We start from the raw sequence: 17979 nt of genomic DNA, 5'->3' as shown, positions 1-17979 counted from the left end.
ATATTATCAATAAACAAGCTTAATGGAAATATCAGTAATTAAAGCAAAATTTAAGGTTGGACCAATGATTATAAAAAATATAGGAGATAAAATATAGTATAACTTCAATGCTGCGCATTAAATGCACAGCACTGGTTGTCAACGGTTGACGGTTGAGATAGGTCGAGATTTTGATCTCGACCATCGGCAGCCAGTGCACTGAAGCACGATCCGATAAAATACTAATTGAATACAAGAACAACAGTAATTAAAAAAAAAAAAAAAGTGCTATAATGTTCTAATTTTGAAATTCGAATTTCCTTCTCACTTTGATTTGGTGTGGCGCCAAAAGATTGTCGGCCAACGGTAGCGTCATAAAGGATTTTGATCGCATCTACATAAATTTGATGGCTTGTAGCCTGGTGTGGGCCCTGATCTGTCATCAGACTGATCGTTAGATTGGAACAACTGATGGATCCCAACGCTTACAACAACAGTTGGCTGTCCAAAAGATACAGCTGAACAACCAAACAGACGAGGCTAGGGCATATGTCCAGAACATATAGCCACCTGTCATCTTCCTATTGGTTAGGACAGAATAAACGAACAACGTTGCGTGAAAATGGAAACTGGAAACCGAAAACGGCGAGTAAACAAAATATTTTGTTCCTTCTTCCTGGTAAGTGCGAAAGAGAAGAAGAAAGGAAAATGTGGAGATCTAAATTTATATAGTAGTAATAAATCTCCTTACGGCTTTCCAGCAGATCGGATTTTCGTATTTCGCCGTTGAGGAATTGATATTTTGAACTTTTTTCGGAGGTGTTGGTAGGTGACGGCGAATTCATTGTATCTTTTGATGATATACATTCATTGCTGGTTCCAGTAATTGTGTATTTCGAACCTCTTTTTTGATTATTTTGGTTCGATTCTTGAGGCGTTCGCGTTACTTTACTGGGATTTTGGTTGTCGTGATTTGTTTCTGTGATTTTCGGAGCAAGAAGTTTGTTATGTTGAGGAATCTCATAGAGAAATTGGACGCGGTTTGAGTTTTACTGGATGGCTTCAGTGCAGGTGCTGCCCAATTCTGCAGCTTCTTCTCGTAGAGAGCATCTTGAAGCTGGGAAACGCCGGGTATGATGTCATTCTGCTTTGCTTATTTGAGATTCCAAACTGAACAAATTTTTAGAACTTTGGCCTTGTGTTGGAGACGAGGTTTGATTGATTTTGAACGTTTACTTTCCCAACATTTCATATTGGAAGAAATTCTTTTCTCTGTGTCTCCATTTGATTTTGTTTGAGTATTCCTGCCATTATTCCGTGAAATCTCTTCATACCGGGAGGAATAAGTCTATCTAATTGTTACCTAACACATCCTCAATGATTTCCAAGCTTCCTTGTGAAGCTAATTATCCAACAGTGTCAGATGGAATATATTGATTTAGATGCGAGAAGGATAGAGAGCTGACAGTAACCTCCATTAGGTGAGATCGACTCGTTGGATTTTATGTGTCTATCAAACCCAGTTATAGTATTTATATTAAATTGATCTGCATTATCTTATTAAGAGAGGTTGTCTGTCCTACGGTTAGATCTAAACTAGTTTCCAGCAACAAGGGACATAACTGAACTATTTTGTTTCTCGTGGTTGTTAAATTGTACAGTTTGGGAGTGTTATTCTATTTCTAGATTATAAACCTGACTATTCATTTGTCACTGAAATCGATCATTTCATGACTATAGATGGACTACTTTGAGCTATTTTGGAGCAAGTCCCCGTGTGATGGTTATTTTAGTCACCAGACTCGGGAGGTCCCTACTGTTGCAGTTAGATTTTGTGCATTTTACTATCCATACATCACTGTGTTGGATTCACAATGTTTGCATGTGAACTGAAGAGAAATTCAATATGGGATCCACTTTTCGAAAATGGTGAATACCTTGTGAGAGATACCTGACTTTGATTGGATCAAATTCTGAGTTTGGCGCAGTTTCCTAAGCTGCTTACAAAAGATTTTAAAAATATTATTGTATCTTATATTTTTATTAGAAAGAAAGTAATGGTTTCCAAGTTATATTTATTTTAGGGTGCAGTAGTAAAAAAAAAAAATACATAGTTTACTTAGATTGAGTTGCACTCGCAAGTAATTGTACAAAAGTTGAGTCAGATGATATAGGCTACATAGGTAGATCACCCTATAAGTTTCCACTTCTTGTCATATGAACTCTTAAGCAGTTCAGGTTTCAGTTTTCTATAAATAAGCACCTAGAGGTGGATGTTTAGGGGGGTGGCGCATGCTGAAGTTGTGGAAGCCCCCTTACAGTCAACCAACAATTTGGACATCCTCTCCCTCTCTTTTATTTTATTCTTTAAGAAGTTATGGTTTTGAACCCTAGTGTTCTGGAGTTGTGTTTGTTGCTTAGGCTTTCATTCAGGTGTTGATTGAGGGTGCCCTTTCAACTGCAGGGAGACTTGTGGTCATGCACAATACTCTTTTGGAGGTACTGTGCTTGAAGTACTGTAAGGTGACACTAAACAGTAGTTTTGTTTTGTAGAGAAAACCGTAGTATATGTGAGGAATGATCGTCTATGTTGCAAGAATTTGATCAGGCATTGCTGCTGCCGACCAGGCAAGCGGTATCTCTTAGAATGCATTTATGTGGAATCAAGTCCAGATTCATGGTTCTTGTAAACTTTTACTGTCAAATATATTGCCATTCTGTAATGTCGGTTCTTATGTTTCAAAGGCCAGTGCCTGAATTGATAAAGCATTTGAAGCTCAACTATAAACGAGGTAATTAAGATTGCTTATCATTTATGATATTTCTTATTACTCAGCTGAACATTGTCATCTAGAGAACCGATCAGCATTAGATTATTTATTTATTTTTTAATCTTGTTTTTGTCTTTTATGCCATAATCTCTGTTAAGACTTTGCGCTTCCTTTGATCTTCCTTTCTTTGGTCTTCCCTGTTCCCCTTGTGACTATTTTATTCCTTATTTGAGTAATAAGGTCTGTTCTGGTTATTTCCATTGTTTTGTTTTCAGCTGTATGAGTAAAATTAGTCAACTGAAAGCTTTCTTTATAATTCAGCTTGATTACCATATGTCAAAATGAACTGGGACGTTACTTAATTGATAGAATAAAGTAAAGTCGGTGAGTGAGTTTTTCAAAACAATTAATTAGGTGAGTGATAGAAAATATCCTTGAAGATTTTGTTTTATGAGTCACTTATTGGTCAATATTTTGTTGGTTTGTGGTATTGGTTTCATGTGAACCAGTTAGTTTCTTTGGCTCTGTGGAGCTTGTTGAATTATTACCTGGTTATCTTGCCGATTTGGGTTCATGTAAACCAGTTTGTTTCTTTGGCTCTGAGTATTGTTGAATTATTGCCCCGTTTTCTTGCCATTTTGGTTCTCCTGTTCAAGTTTGTTAGGTATTTTGCTACATTTTAGTGTCTAGCACTCCTGTGGGTGGATATTGCTACTACCACGTAATGTTCTGTTTTTGGATCTGGTTACTGTTTGTTTAGGGCGTGTTTTGTTTAAAAAACACTTTGTGTTTCCCAAGGATTTCTATACATAATTTGACGTGTTCCATGTGTATCTCGTGTGTTTCTTATATTATACAGCTAATTTTTAAAAATTAATCCTATTGATATGGTATCCCACACTAATATTTTACACCTTGAAAAAGAGAGTAGCTTTGAGTCTTTGATGCGTTATAAGGCATGTGTGTTTTTTATTTTTTATTTTTAGATTTATAATTGATGAAACTTAAGAAGGTTTATAGACATCTGTTTCACATTATTTGGTCTTGGCTCAACTGATTGCTTAAGTTGGTGTACATTAAAAACATGGGCTGGGTGTTTCCTTTATCTATTTCTACATTAGCTGGAGGTTATTTATTGTTTAACTTTGTCTGGTTAAACTTTGCAGTTGGAGGAGTTTCGCAAGAAAAAGGCAGAAGGGCGTGCTAAAAAGCCTACACCTACAGAGCAGCAACAATCTAATGATCTTGGTCAACATTATAGACAGCCCCAAGATAGTGAATACCCAAGACTTATAGATTCAGATGGTGCTGTCAAATCTGAAAGAGATGGCATTTTCAGCACCGCACTGTCTGGATTCATCACAGCAGGTGATGCCCAAGCTGATCATGGTTCATCTAATGGGACACATAATGAGCCTCTTGTTTCAGCCAAGAATGATGATTTTTTTTCTGCTCATAGAGTTCAGGAGCCTTTTAAAGATCAGGACTCCAAGCACTCTAATGATTCTAGTCTTTCTAGATCTGTATATGGTTATTATGATCAACACCAAGAAGACAACAGTGAGCTGGATGCTTATTCTGGAAATCATAGAGGACAAGCCTTTGGATTTACTACAGAGTCATCTAGTGCTCTTCATCTGGGACATGACATCCAAAATATCAATAGGAGCACTCTTCAATCTAGTTATTATTCCACAGGTGAAGCTCAGTCAAAAGAAAATGAAACATTCTGAATGGGATCCCTAATAAAAGATGCCAGCATGACTCAACCTGGGAAGTAGTTAAGAGTTCCTGGAAAAAGTGACATGATGGATTTGCCTGATTTTGTAGTGGTAATTTACTGGGACTCTTTGACTGCCTTCTCAGGTTGTGTATTTTGGAGTTTCGGTTAAGCATTTTGACTCGTGATCTAATTTTCTGCACCCTGCATGTTCATTTTTTGTTTTTGTTTGTTATTTAATTTTCTCTTTCAATGTATGGAGAAATACTAAAAATTATTCTTTGCTTTTTGGTTGCATTTTAGATTCCATACACTCAAGAACCAACTCAATAAAATCAGCTACTGAAGTTAAACAATCCATGAATGATAATGTGTCACCTTATTCAACCTTGCCTGAAGCTCGCAGCTCTAATGGTCTTCGTGTGGAAAATGCACCTTGGCAATCAAAGTCTTTTTCTACAGATTATGGTTTAGACACCAGAGGTTCTTCTGGTCATGTTTCTCATGATTCAGCCTTACCTGAAGCTGGCAGTCGGCGATCTCGTCCATCTTTCCTTGACTCTCTTAATGTGGCCCGAGTCTCTTCTGTTTCTCACATCCCAATCCCTGAATCAGGAAAAGCAGTACCATTTTCCCCTAAAAGTTCTAGAGTTCACAGTGTGGATGGTGACAGTGGTCTGCCATCATTTACTTCTCCCCACAAATTTACAGGATCTATGACTCTGGGTCCTATTTTGAAGTCAGGAACCCTCAATTTACATGAGGGATATGAATTATCGCTGGTGAATTATCCAGTTCCTAGCAGTAATGAGGGGGAATCACTAAGGCAGAATGCAGAGGAAGATAGTGTTAGGAAGAAGCTTGAGTTCATTTCAGTGAAGCACAATGAGGACTTCACAGCATTAGAACAGGTGCAAATCTTTTCTCCTTTCTTGTGAGCATTATATTTTATATATAATTGTTAAAGTTCTAGCTCTGTTTTTTGTGCCTTTTGATGTGGATGACTTGAAAGCCAAGTGGTATTTCCCCAAGAAAAAGACATTCTGTTACCTCTGTTGAACATAACTACACACTCATGTCATGGCAAGAATCTATCTTTACTTAACCTTCTTCACACCCCCCTCCTCTCTCTCTCTCTCTCTCTCTCTCTCTCTCTCTCTATGTCATTTCTCTTTTCATGCAGCATATTGAAGATTTGACACAAGAAAAGTTCTCTTTGTTGCGAGCGCTTGATGCTTCAGGAACTTTAGCAGGGTCATTGACCACTGAAAATTCATCTCTCACAGAAAGATATAACCAGCAGGTGGGTTTTTGAGTAGGCAAAGCTTTTGAAAATTCATCCCCACTTGTATCTATGAAATGAAATTGGCCAAATTCTTCATAATGTTCCTCATGGAGATTATGTGAAATGATTTAACCTTTCATCCCAGAGGAGAAGTCTGCTATATTTAGTTGTAGCCAAGATCTGCAAATAGATTCTTCCTCCATACCAACTTTGCAGCCATTTGGCTAAAAATTTTTCATATGATTAACAGATCTAATACCAAGTCCTCAAGTCTTTAGCCGTGCAAATGTACTTCCATTTCTGTTGTGGAATTTTGTTCATCTATGTTTCTATTGCTTCCAAAGAAAAATTTCTGGTGACCTTTCCATCCTCATAGAAACTGCTGGAGGAGCGCAAAGAGTATATGTTAAATTAATAGAAATGGTACTCAGTTTGCTTTGTACCAAGCAGTCAGTCTTCTTTCCATTCTTTCAAAAGTTGGGTTCTGGATGGATGTGCTCCAATAGTTTCAGGGTATGTATAAAATGGATTTGATCAATATAATAAATAGAATGCTACCAAAGATGGACCTTGGAACGACAGTATGGTTGCTCCATTTTGACTTAGTGGTCCGAATTCAAGTAGCAAAAACAGCTTCTCCATGAAGCAGGTGGTTAAGGCTGTGTATATTATGACCCTCTTCGGACTTTCTAGTGGTGGGGGCCTCATGAGTTGGGTATACCCTTTTTCACAGATAGAATGCCCTTGCTCTATGAGATGATTCTATTATATAGAACCAATTACAGTTAAACCCCTTTTCTGTAAGTTAACTTTTAGACCTGTAACCAAGGAAAAAAAATCGCTACTGAATTGAAAGACCCCTCCAAAAAGAGATTAACCAAATATCGCCGGAAAATTGCTGGAAAATCACTTAACCGGAGAAATGTCGGCGAAAATCGCTGCCAAAACTTTGTGTTTTGAAACATTTTCTGGTTTCTTTACAATTCACTGAACCTGACTTGCCTCCCTCTCTTTCGCTTTTGATCTTCAGTTTTATATAGTGGTGGGTTTCAATTTCTTTCATGGTGATCTTCTAGCACATAACAGATCGCAATCGAAGACCTCAGGAAGATGGTCGTCTGATTAGCAGGGAAGACTAGAAGAGATGAAATTGTTAGATGACCGAAGACTGAAGACTGGAAGAGATGACCGTCTAATTAGTAGGGAAGACCGGAAACACGAAATAAGCAGGGCAATAAGCGATGCTTGTGCCGATAAGGAAGCCGGCAACATAACCGATGCTTGTGGCGATGAGGAAGTCAGCAATGGCCATCTTTGCAGGAGAATAATGTATGTTGCATTGCCGGTGCATTACTTCTTTTGAACCTTCCCCAGGCGGCTTCTTTGATGCTGCTGCCTTCACATCCTCTGGCCTCATCTTGTTCTTGTCTACCGACTCCTGTGTCCTGTCCCATGGCTGCCCCCAGAAATGTTGGGGAAATGTCACCAACATTTCGGGTTTTCGCTGGTTTTGCCCACCAGCAAAACCCCTTCTGCCAGTGATCTTTTGCACCTTGCCTGTAACTGCCTCGAATTTGTAAAGTTGATCGCAGTTACTGAATTTACTATTGCATTAACTAGAGTTCCCAGTCAGCTCCCTCCTTCCCTTCTTGATGTGGAACTCCATGACGATCCCAAGAGGGGCCCTAAGGGCCGAACGAGGACCTAGGGTTGCTGCCCAGCACCCCACGGCCCTACAGGAAGTTTGATTCAGATAAAGTGAAATTTTGTAATTTTGGGAACTCCTAGTCAAGCCCTGCGCAGTCCAGTTAAATTCAGAATTGTATTAGTTGTCCAGTTCTACTTTTGTGTATTATTTGAGTCAGTTTAGGCTGAGATAAGTAAGAGTCCTATTTAAGATAGAAGTCCCTTTTTGTTTCTATTTCAAAGTTGAATACTAGTAGGAGTTAATAAAGGCTATAAATACAAAGCCTATGCTTGTAATTTAAACATTTTTAATGAATAAAAATATTGCAGAGTTATTACAGCAGAGGTTGAGAGTTTAACTAGGTTTGGTGATTTTCTTCAGCAAATTCTTCTTCTCTAATCTCCTAAAACGGTAAGAGTACATCTCTACCTCCCTCCCCTTCCAACCTCCATCTCATCCTAACCTTCTCCCTCTTTCCTAGCCTGTGACACTCCTTCCTCCCCCAAACCCTAAACTCTCCGTCTCCTAGTTCCCCTCCACCAAATCCCTCCCTTTCTAGGGTCACAACCCCCACTCCGCATCTAACACTTGATCCCAACCCTAGCCTACTTTCCATCTAAAACCCAAAAATCTGAAACCCATCTTCTTCCTCCCGAACCCCAATTTCTAGGACTCCCAATTCCCTTAGAAATCCCTCCCTTTAGGATCATCATCCCTTCTCCTCCCCTAGCACTCGACCCCATGGTAGGAGACCTTGCGAGATCTTGCTTTTCCAGCCCAGTGAGATGTGACTAGGGTCAAGACCTCCTTTTTACCCCAACTCGACTAAGATCTTGATCGAGTTGAGGTCTCGGTTCGACCAGAGGTCTCAGTTGAATCCATGGCTTTTTTACTCCCTCTCTTGAGTCGAGATGAGATTCCACTCTTGTCTTGACTCGCTCTTGTTCCTCTTGCCTCTTATTTCAAGAGCATACTTGAAGGGTGATTTGGCTAGATTTTTCGCCTGAATCTCATTGGGTATTCACTTGCATCACTCCAAAGGACTCTAGCACATCCGCGTCAACAAATTTAACACCAATCAAGGCCATTTGAAGGTGTTCTTCAAGCAAGGTGAAAATTCCCCCAAATTTGATTCTATCCAAATACTCTGCCTAGAGTAGGTCTTTTGAGTGTGGATTAAACATATGTTCAACATCTTTGTTTGATCTACACTTCCATGGAAAAATATAAATTTCTCTTATTAATTAATTTAATTTTTTTTTGGATTTAAAAATACATTTTCTAAGAGGATGATGATGTTATATTGTACTCATATGGATGGAATTGTGCAAAATTTAAGTTATTTGATATATCTTATCACTTGGTTTTTCATTTATATCAATTAATGATTCTATATTTCATGTTTTATAACATTATATGTTCATTCCCGTTTTATTTTGGTTTCAAACTCTAGGTCTAGTTAGAACTCATAAATAGGGTAGTTACCTCACAAACCTAAGGCTACCAGTGTGTTTAGAAGGCCTTAAATTGGCTAAATACCAAGTTTCAGCCCAACCTGACCCTTAAAACCCCCCGAGATGGGTCCTTGAGTTCATTCATGTTGAGCCCTCGAGATTTATAATATCTTGACATCTAGCCTTCAAGAGCAAGATCTCCAACCTTGCTTGACCCCAAGTAGCAGCCTTGATCATTCCTCAAAAACCCTAGAAATTGAAACCCTAATTTTCCCAAAACCCTAACCCTAGGAATTTGAATATGAAATTGAAAATAACCAGGTTTGGCCAAACCTATATACCTGCTCTTTCAACACAAAAAACCCCCTAGAACCCTAGGAAACCTCAACTGCAGGGTTTAGAAACCCTAAATTTTCTGCTGGTTCCTTACTAGATCTTGGATATTGGATCTCATTTTTCTGGGGTCTATGTCACTTCTTTAGTTAAAATGAAGTTCATCAGTGGAGAACTAATGTACAAAGGAGGGAACCAAATGCTCCGGTGCAAAAGGAGAACATATTTATAAGATGCAATTACACCAAAAAGGCATCCTTACAGAGGAAGGGAAACCAGCTTGCTTCTACATAGATTTGGTTGCAGCACAATGTCATTCACTGATCTATGCCCCCATTGGAATGAAATATTCACATTGTGAGGTTATGTATTATATATGTTTAACAGGATTGGGGAGCATTCAAGAGCAGTCCAATTGACGCCACACTGTCCAATAACCAGCTTCCTGGTATCCTTTCACTGTAGTACTGTTTATGCTTATTGAGGAGACCATAAACAAAAGCTGGTCTTCCCAAAGAGTAGTTGAAGCTAGATGAGAAAGAAAACTGACAGAGCTGTAGAATGGAAAGCTAATCCAGTAAAACAACTCTGATGTAGTTAGCTAGTTTCTGTCAGAGCTTCTCGTAAGTTGTTGCACCTTTTGGTTACAATGGAATCAACTGAAGCAAGATGTGTTGGCTGACCGTGGCATCAATTGAAGCAAGATGTTCAATTGCTCATCAGGGTGCCTTAGTGGTGAACCTCCAGTAGGATCAGATAAGCATTTCCACGTAGTCCACAGAACATTTTGATGTGAACGGAAAGAATTTTCCCCCATCATGTCTTCTAATTGCTGAGGGAGAATAATGGTCACAGACGATTATGATTTTTAATCCGGGTGACCTTGCATTTAGTTATCTGTGATTGGATTGGCAGCAATCAAGTGTTTGGGCTTTGTCATGAGAGAGAATGGCAATTGTAAAATCAGTGAGTTACCAGTTACTGTCAGCTGCAGAACAGAAGGACACAGAAGATGTCGCCTGTCTCGTCTCCTTTTCTGATTCTTATTTTTTTGATGGTTAGTTATTGAGATTCATGGCTTCTTGTTAACATGATTTGGAGCATTTTGCGTTGTATCTTTCTTCTTAAATTGTTTTTATTTTTTATATATTGCCTATTTAATCAACTGATGTTGTCCTTGGATCTTTTTTCGTCTTTGCATAAATTGATGTATCAATGTTCCATGAATCCATATTATGGAACCATAAATCTTGATTTGATTACTGTTATGTAAGTTTGAGATTTGGTTGGTCTTCTCTAAATACATTTGTCTTTTTTGGTTTTTGTTTTTGTTTTTGTTTTTTTAATTAGGGAGCAATTGTCGACCAACTAAAGTCTGATCTGGAAAGTTTACGGGTAGAAATCAGGATGCAGCTGGTTAGTATTATAACAACCTTTGACCCATTCAGTAGGAATATGCAGATTGTATCTATTGTTTCATTATATTAAGAATCTGAATTTTCATCTCATGGAAATGTTCTTTGTATATCTCTGTACCATCTCCTTCATTGCTGCAGATTATGGCAGATGTGTTCATTGCACATTAGAATCCAAAACTTCTAAGTTAAAATATAATATGTAGTGTATGTGCAGGATGAATGAATTTCCACTCATTTATCTTATTCCTTTCCTTTTTATAGACATTCATTTTCAGGGTAGGTCTACGAGTTATTATTCCAGGTACAGTAGGAACTGTACAAAATACATTATTTTAGGGTAAAAGGAAATTAGACAAATCAGTACATTTAGAGGTGGATCATCTCCTAAAACTACAGTATCAAGTTAAACTAATATTACTAGGACACTTAAAATAAAAGACTCAGATAGGGATATAAATGGATAACAGAAATCCGCCTCCAAATTCACATTTGTATCTGTTTAGGGGTATCTAAGTCCGTTTGATTATTAATAGGATGCGGATATGATAATACCCCTTTCCGATCAATTAAATTATCCTTAAGTTACTTTGTTGGATTTGTTTTCTTATTTTTATAAAATTGTAACATAAGATATGTGAATGCTTTTCTAGATTTTCTATAAACATAAGTACAAAGGAAAATCAATTGTGAAAAAGTGTAAGAAAGTCAAACACCAAAAATAGTAGAAAAAGGGTAAGTTGCTAACAAACCTAGCCTCACAAAAGAAAAATGGTAAAGATGTCAAACGTGTGTAATCGAAAACTTGTATTCAATTTGTAATTGTACCCAACAACAACAACAACAACAACAACAACAACAATAAGCCTTTTCCCAACTAAATGGGGTCGGCTACATGGATTCTTGCCCTCCAATCGGTTCGTTCGGTGCTGTACGGCCTGCTTCTATCTTTTCCCTTCTCCTGGTTTTGGTCTGCTCTTCTGTTCTTCAATATTGTAATTGTACCCATTTAGAAGAATTTATATAAAAAAATAACTATCCAAATATCATCCAATTCTGAATGAATTAATCGGAAAACTGATAGGTTATTATCTGAATCTGTTCAAATAATAGGATGCAGATATGGTATTGCTACTATCCAATACCAATCCAATCCGTTTACACCCCTAGATTCAAAGCTAATTAAATGAAAAAACTATATGTAGCCTAAGCCTACAGTATTACAGGACATTCAAGATATGTAATACAAATGAAAGTCCCTTGAAATGCACTATCAAATAGCACCAAATGTTGGTGACCATGCTTCTGCATTACATGTTTTCTTATCATGGGTACGAATAAGAGTTCCGTGGACAGGCTCTACAGCTGGGTGGTTTACATTAATCTTTTAATTGAAGGGGTAAAAGACTGCTTCTCAACTTCCACAATCACCGAAACTTATTCTTTCGACATGTACTCTGTGGGTTTTTTTTTTTTTTTGGGGGGGGGGGGGGATACAAGGACAGGGACAAAGTCCCAAGGAAGCAACTACACAGAACTAATATGGGACTAATGCATTTATTCCTTTCTTCTCACCTTTTAAATATTGTTGTTAGCTTCTAGAATATTTTAGTTGTTTCTGAAGCTGTCTGCTTGTTTATTGCGTATTGGATCTGATATTCAATGCTGTTACTAATGCATGCTTTGGTGGTGGCAGCTGGAATTGGAGTCTGTAAAAAGGGACTATACAAGTGCACAACTAGAATGCAATGCAGCTGATGAGCGAGCCAAGATATTGGCCTCTGAGGTCATAGGCTTGGAAGAGAAGGTAGTTCTGTTTCCTTGTTATATCTCTAGTTGCCATAATAATGATATCTCTTAAGGCCCCTCCCCTCCATCCCCTGGACCCCTGCCCCTATCTGTTCTCTTCTTTTTTCCCCATTTTCTGTGAGCTGCTGGGGTGAGGGTGTTAGAAACCTGTTTAATGTTAACATTTCATTAAAAATAATCTGCCTAGTAAAAGATGAAGGGGTGTTGAACTTGTTATTTCCATCTCTATGCATATCTCTCTCTCTCTCTCTCTCTCTCTCTCTCTCTCTCTCTCTCTCTCTCTCTCTTTTTGTGGTTTTATTTTTTGTGATGAACTTTTAATCTTCACCCGGCTTTTCGTTTTGGCATCTGATGATGTTTAGGTTATAAGATCTAAAATGTACTATGTTCAGTATTGGAAATGGGGTTAAGTTAATCTTGGGGACCGCTAGTATGGTCTTTCAGGGATTGTAAATGAGGCATCAGGTGTGGGACTACTATTTTCCTTTTTGTTTACTGCATTAACGGATGATATGGCTCTGGATACGTAAAAATGGAAGAACTCGATTCATGTGATCTGCTTGAAATGGTTGGACAAGAACTAGGGTGATGGAGTCATTAAGATAGATTTGGTATTAGGGTTATAGACACATATATGCTTCAAAGAGCAATCAATATTTACTGCTTCAGTCTTATCACTACTATGACAAGTATTATAGTGAACTTCCATAAGCCTTGGGCAGCTTTTTACCTATTTCCTACATTTACTGCAGTGATCTTGTCATTTTTACTATCATGAGATAGGGAACACCTTATATACCACATGCCTTGCCATTTTTTCACACCTGAACTTCTTTGAATAGAGAGATGACTTTGTAATTAAATTTTGGATGTGTCATATTAACCAATAACCTATCCCAAGACTAGATGATGACTTTGGACAACATGTTTACTAAGGTTTTCTTTGGTATGATTTTTCATCTTTATTTTTACCCGAAAAAGGTTTCTTTTTATGTTTGGTACCAATTATGGGACCTATTGCTATCTAAAGAAGGTTGGAAAAAAAAATACAAAAACTGAAAAAAAAAGGTGGAGTGTTGTTTTTGATTTTTGGCTGAAAATCATCTTAAGCCAATTTTGCGGACACATCATGAGGCTGAAAATCATCTTCACCCTGTTATGTGGAAACATCATGAGCAAATGATCATACACTCCAAAGTTGAAGGTAAAATTAGTTGATTACTTTTCTTTGGGGCTTGCCGTTGTCTGGTTTACTTGTTCCTCTGATTAACCTTGCCGCAGTCTCCTATCTTTCTCGTGCAGTCAAAGCTCTCCCTCCCTAACTTTGTCGTTACCAGATAAAATGGTGATTGTCTCTCGAATCAGATCAAGAAACTAGGTTTTCCCTAAAAATTCCTCTCACTTCTGAAAAGGGTGCTTAAAATCTTATTCTCCATATGGCATATTCATCCAAAATCCAAAAAGAGGGCCCAGAAAAAAAAAGAAAAAAAAGAAAGCTCCGCTGCATTAGGGTTCTTCAATCAACTGTGAGTCTTGTGATTCTGCACAAGTGAAGTAAGCAATGGATGAACTTCCCAAACCCCATACCCTAGATTTGCCCCAAAGGCATCAATGAATTTGCCTTTGTCAGGATTTTGTAGACTGTTGTGCCATAGGACAACGAAGCCAAGGAGATTGCTAGTGCAGAAGTGCAGAACAAGAAGAGGCATAGAAATCAATAGGTGATTTTGAACAAGGAATCATTATTCAACTTGTTTTAGTAGTAATAGAAACTAGTCTCAAAGAGAAAGAACCGGATAAATGTTCAGAGTAAACACAAAAGGGTAGAGAAATATTTATGGTGAGTTTTCTTCCGTTTCTGCTTACCAAAACAAACCTAGGATCCACCTACTGATGGTTGTCTCCACTGATGTTATAGCAGGTTGTCTCAAGAGCAAGGAAAATAGGGTTCATCTTGATCATATTGTCACTTTGATGATATCAAGTCTTTCTCTTGTTCCTACAGTCAAGTTTGTAATTAACAAGCATAATGTTGAAGATTACCAGGAGCTGGTGAAAGCTGAGGTATGACTTGATGATGAGAACCCGAATTTAGGGTTAGGGTTCCTAGGATGATTTCCCTAAAACTCTAATAGAATTGTACTCCTAGTAAAACTCAACCAACATTTGGGCAATCTTTTTCCCCCCCCCCCCCCTTTTCTTTCTTCCTTTCTTTCTTTTTTCTCTCCCTTCTTCTTTTCCTTTTCTTTTCTTGTTTCAGATCTGCTGCAAGTCAGACATGGGTTAGGAGGCTAGCCGAATAGGGGAGAGAGGGGGAAAGGGATGCCGCAAGGTAGAAGTGAGGTGGGTGAAGGGTTCTAGGGTATCACAGGGGTTGGGGACGGTGCTGGCAAGGATGCGACAGCAACGGAGAGGAGGTTTCTGGGTTGCGCAAAGAGGGGGAGGGTTGGGGGGTTTTGGATGGGTGTGGGAGGTGAGGGAGGGGACTGGGGTTGGTGCGATTGAAGGGGAAGGGTGGGGAGGTGATTGTACTTACTTGTGTGCAGAATTAGGAGGAATATTGCTGGATTGTCGCAGGACAGATTTGACAGTGAATAAGAGAGCTTTGACAATCGCAGGGTCCCTCTCAAAAGGACCCTGCTGCACCTTCTTGGCTGCAATTCTTCAATAATTTTATTGATCCAGACTTAAAAATTACAATGAAAAGACTAGGCTACTTATAGCCTACACTAATAGACTTATGATCTACTTGGGATTCCTTTACGATTTAGGATCTCCCTTACATATAATCTCCTCCTCACGATTAAGCGACTTTGACTTAAACTAAGCAACTAATAGATTCTTCTCGAAAATAAACTCCCTAAGACATTATTACTCAAACATAAAGGAAAGGAACTCTTCTCGAAATAAAATTAAGAGTTTTACTTCAATGAAAAACTCTTGAGGACTCAAGAACTCAACTGACAAATCAAACCGAGACTCTTGGATAAAAGTGGACTCTGAAAATCAACTGCAAAATCCCTAAAATTAAATTCCAGCAGATAATTAGGCTGAAATTGACAAAAATACCCCTCTTTGAGGTTTCGCCAGTCCTAGGTGTCCCACTCTGGAGTGGCCTTGGCACTCACTCCAGGGTTTTGGCCAGGGGGTGGACCCTTTTTCACATCACTTGATTTCACCACTGGTGAGGAATGTGATGCCAATATGCCGTAGTGTTTAAGAAGCCTATCAGTGCCGTAGTTTGATTACGATTTTGGTCATCCATTCAGTTGTGACAGACCACTGTTGCACTTTCGTGAGAGAAGAGTCCCTTCACCCATTGCATGAAAATTATTTACACTAGATAGTTACAAATCATTGTCTAATTTGATACTCATTTATGATTAATGGTCTACCGATAGATTCTTATGCTTTGATAAAAAAAAGGTTTCATTAATTATTTCTGTGAAATGGATGAAAATAAAAAGGAAAAATCATAGCAAATAGAGCCCAAGTTCTGAGCATTAGCACTGCCAATATAGATCGAGAACTTGCTGAGGTTTTGAAAATATCTCCTTTTTTTTTTCTTCTTTTCCTGGGGTGGGGGGAGGATTTTGGGATGAGATGGGATGCGAGTTTATATGTCAGATATCTCAGTTTTGTTTCTCTGTGAAATCTGAGTAATAACTCAGATATCTCAGTTATTGTGTGATTCCTTAACCTTGCTTGATTCAAACTTGAAATAGGAGCAACAACTCATTGTGATCAGTCCAACTTGGTTCTTGGCTGATCAAGTTGGGCTCGCAAGGTGAGTTGAACCATGATTGCCATGCAGTATTTATCGACCAACTGCTTGATTCTTGTAGCACCTGTTGGTTCTGGGAACCTGCCCCCAACATTTATTTATTTATTCAAGTGTTAGTTTTGTTATTTTTTGATACAGCTTTACAAGCCTCTCAGTGATTGGTGTACTTGATTTATTCGATATTAGAAAAAAGAAAATATTATTGTTTGTTCATGTTTATTTACTAAATCAATTTATTTTGAATTTTCTGATGCAAATTATTCAAATAGGCACTCAGATTGAGGTCAAATGAGCTAAAGCTTGAGAAGCAATTGGAGAACTCAAATGCAGAAATTACTTCATACAAGTATTGTCAACATTTTAATCTCATATTACTGCTTTGTACTACCATTTTATTTATGGCCAGTTTATTATAGTTTGTCTTAGTCTAATCTTATATCCAAACTCTTTGATTGGTAACCTGTCGCCTCGTCATAATTGTGTGGTCTTGGTCTTTGCTAACTGAACTACTCATTGGGGGTTCTTAGAAATATTTGATATTGTTGGAGTCTTGGAGATCCTAACCAATTTCGCGTCACCATCTTGGTGACAGTAATGTGCACCGTTTGCAAAATGTCCTTTATGTTTAAAGGGAGCCTTATGTAGCGTAGCAGCTTCTAGGCTCCATGGGATCAAGGTGCATGGTCATTGGTTGTCACCTAGGTGCCATGACAATTGACAACTATGTACCACTCTTCATGGGCTCTTCTCACAACACTGAAACCTGAGAGCTGCTTAAAACTAGAGCTCAATTAATCCTTGTTACTATCCTAAAATCCAGATGGGCCACCTTTCCATTTGTTGGAGGATATAAAAAACTTCAATACTAGGAATCTCGGTTCAGGCTTTTGGCCTTTGTGAAGCTTTAAATTTATTTCACATTCCTACTTTATGGTAATAATATGTTCTCACTTGCTGATCCTTCTTACATCCTGAAAGTCACAATGTAGCCTTGCATACTATTGATACGGGCAGAGCTCGATGTAGGGTTAAAGATATACTCTTGAAAGAATTAGCCCAAGGGATCAAGCCAATCAATGGCCTAATGATATGACTCGAATCTATCCATGGCTTTCATGGGGTAGGACTACCCTAGTGGTTAGAGTCAGTCCATATATTAAGGCCCTTATGGGCTAGATCTAAGCCTAGGTCTAGTCTAATATGAACCGAAACTTGTGAAATGTCTCAAAGTCAATCAATAAAAGGGGCTCTAGTGTGTCAAAGGTGCTTTCCTCTGTCAAGAGTTAGCTAGTGGCTGAGTCAATGTTGGGTTTAAGTTAATACTCTTGTTGGTGGGTGTAACCATATATATATGGGCATTGACCCCGAGGTGGCAGCATTGCCCATAACTTGCCGCCTCCCCCTTGAAAGCTTGGACCCTTTTGCCTTTGCCCTTTTTTTTTCTTTGGGTTGTTTTTATTTCCCCCTCTTCCCTCCCAATCCCCTTTCTTCTTCCCTTCTGTTCCTCTTCTTCTCTTTTTCCCCCTTGGTGGTTCGCTTCCGTGTTTCTCTTCTCCCCTTTGGTTTTTTTTTTTTTTTTTTGGGGGTCGTTCTCGCTGCTTCTTCTTCTTGGCGGTTCCTGTTTCCCGGTTTTTCTTTGTTGTGGGCCGGTCTTCCTTGTTTTGTGGCGGCGTTTCTTTTTTGGTGTCCGCTGGGTTGGTCTTTGGGCTGTCCGGCCTCTCTTTTCTTGGGGCTGTTCTGCT

General features: G+C 38.6%; 1 protein-coding gene across 1 annotated transcript in view; it reads left to right on the top strand.

Annotated features, from left to right (window-relative positions):
• Positions 1 to 621: 621 nt before the first annotated feature.
• LOC149009866 (protein BLISTER-like) overlaps positions 622 to 17979 on the top strand; it is a 29704-nt gene continuing 12346 nt past the window's right edge. Inside the window, exons 1-7 of the mRNA XM_089160372.1 lie at positions 622 to 1110; positions 3917 to 4448; positions 4774 to 5381; positions 5654 to 5773; positions 10580 to 10645; positions 12341 to 12451; positions 16507 to 16583. Coding sequence (XP_089016498.1) covers positions 1036 to 1110; positions 3917 to 4448; positions 4774 to 5381; positions 5654 to 5773; positions 10580 to 10645; positions 12341 to 12451; positions 16507 to 16583 — 1589 coding nt within the window. The 5' untranslated portion in view covers positions 622 to 1035. The remainder of the gene's footprint in view (positions 1111 to 3916; positions 4449 to 4773; positions 5382 to 5653; positions 5774 to 10579; positions 10646 to 12340; positions 12452 to 16506; positions 16584 to 17979) is intronic.

This window comes from Hakea prostrata, chromosome 7, assembly GCF_041222555.1.
Source record: "Hakea prostrata isolate BN-2017 chromosome 7, UWA_Hpros_2, whole genome shotgun sequence".
Lineage (NCBI taxonomy): Eukaryota > Viridiplantae > Streptophyta > Magnoliopsida > Proteales > Proteaceae > Hakea > Hakea prostrata.
Note: the sequence above shows the minus strand (reverse complement) of the source record. Positions and strands in the feature narration are given on the sequence as shown.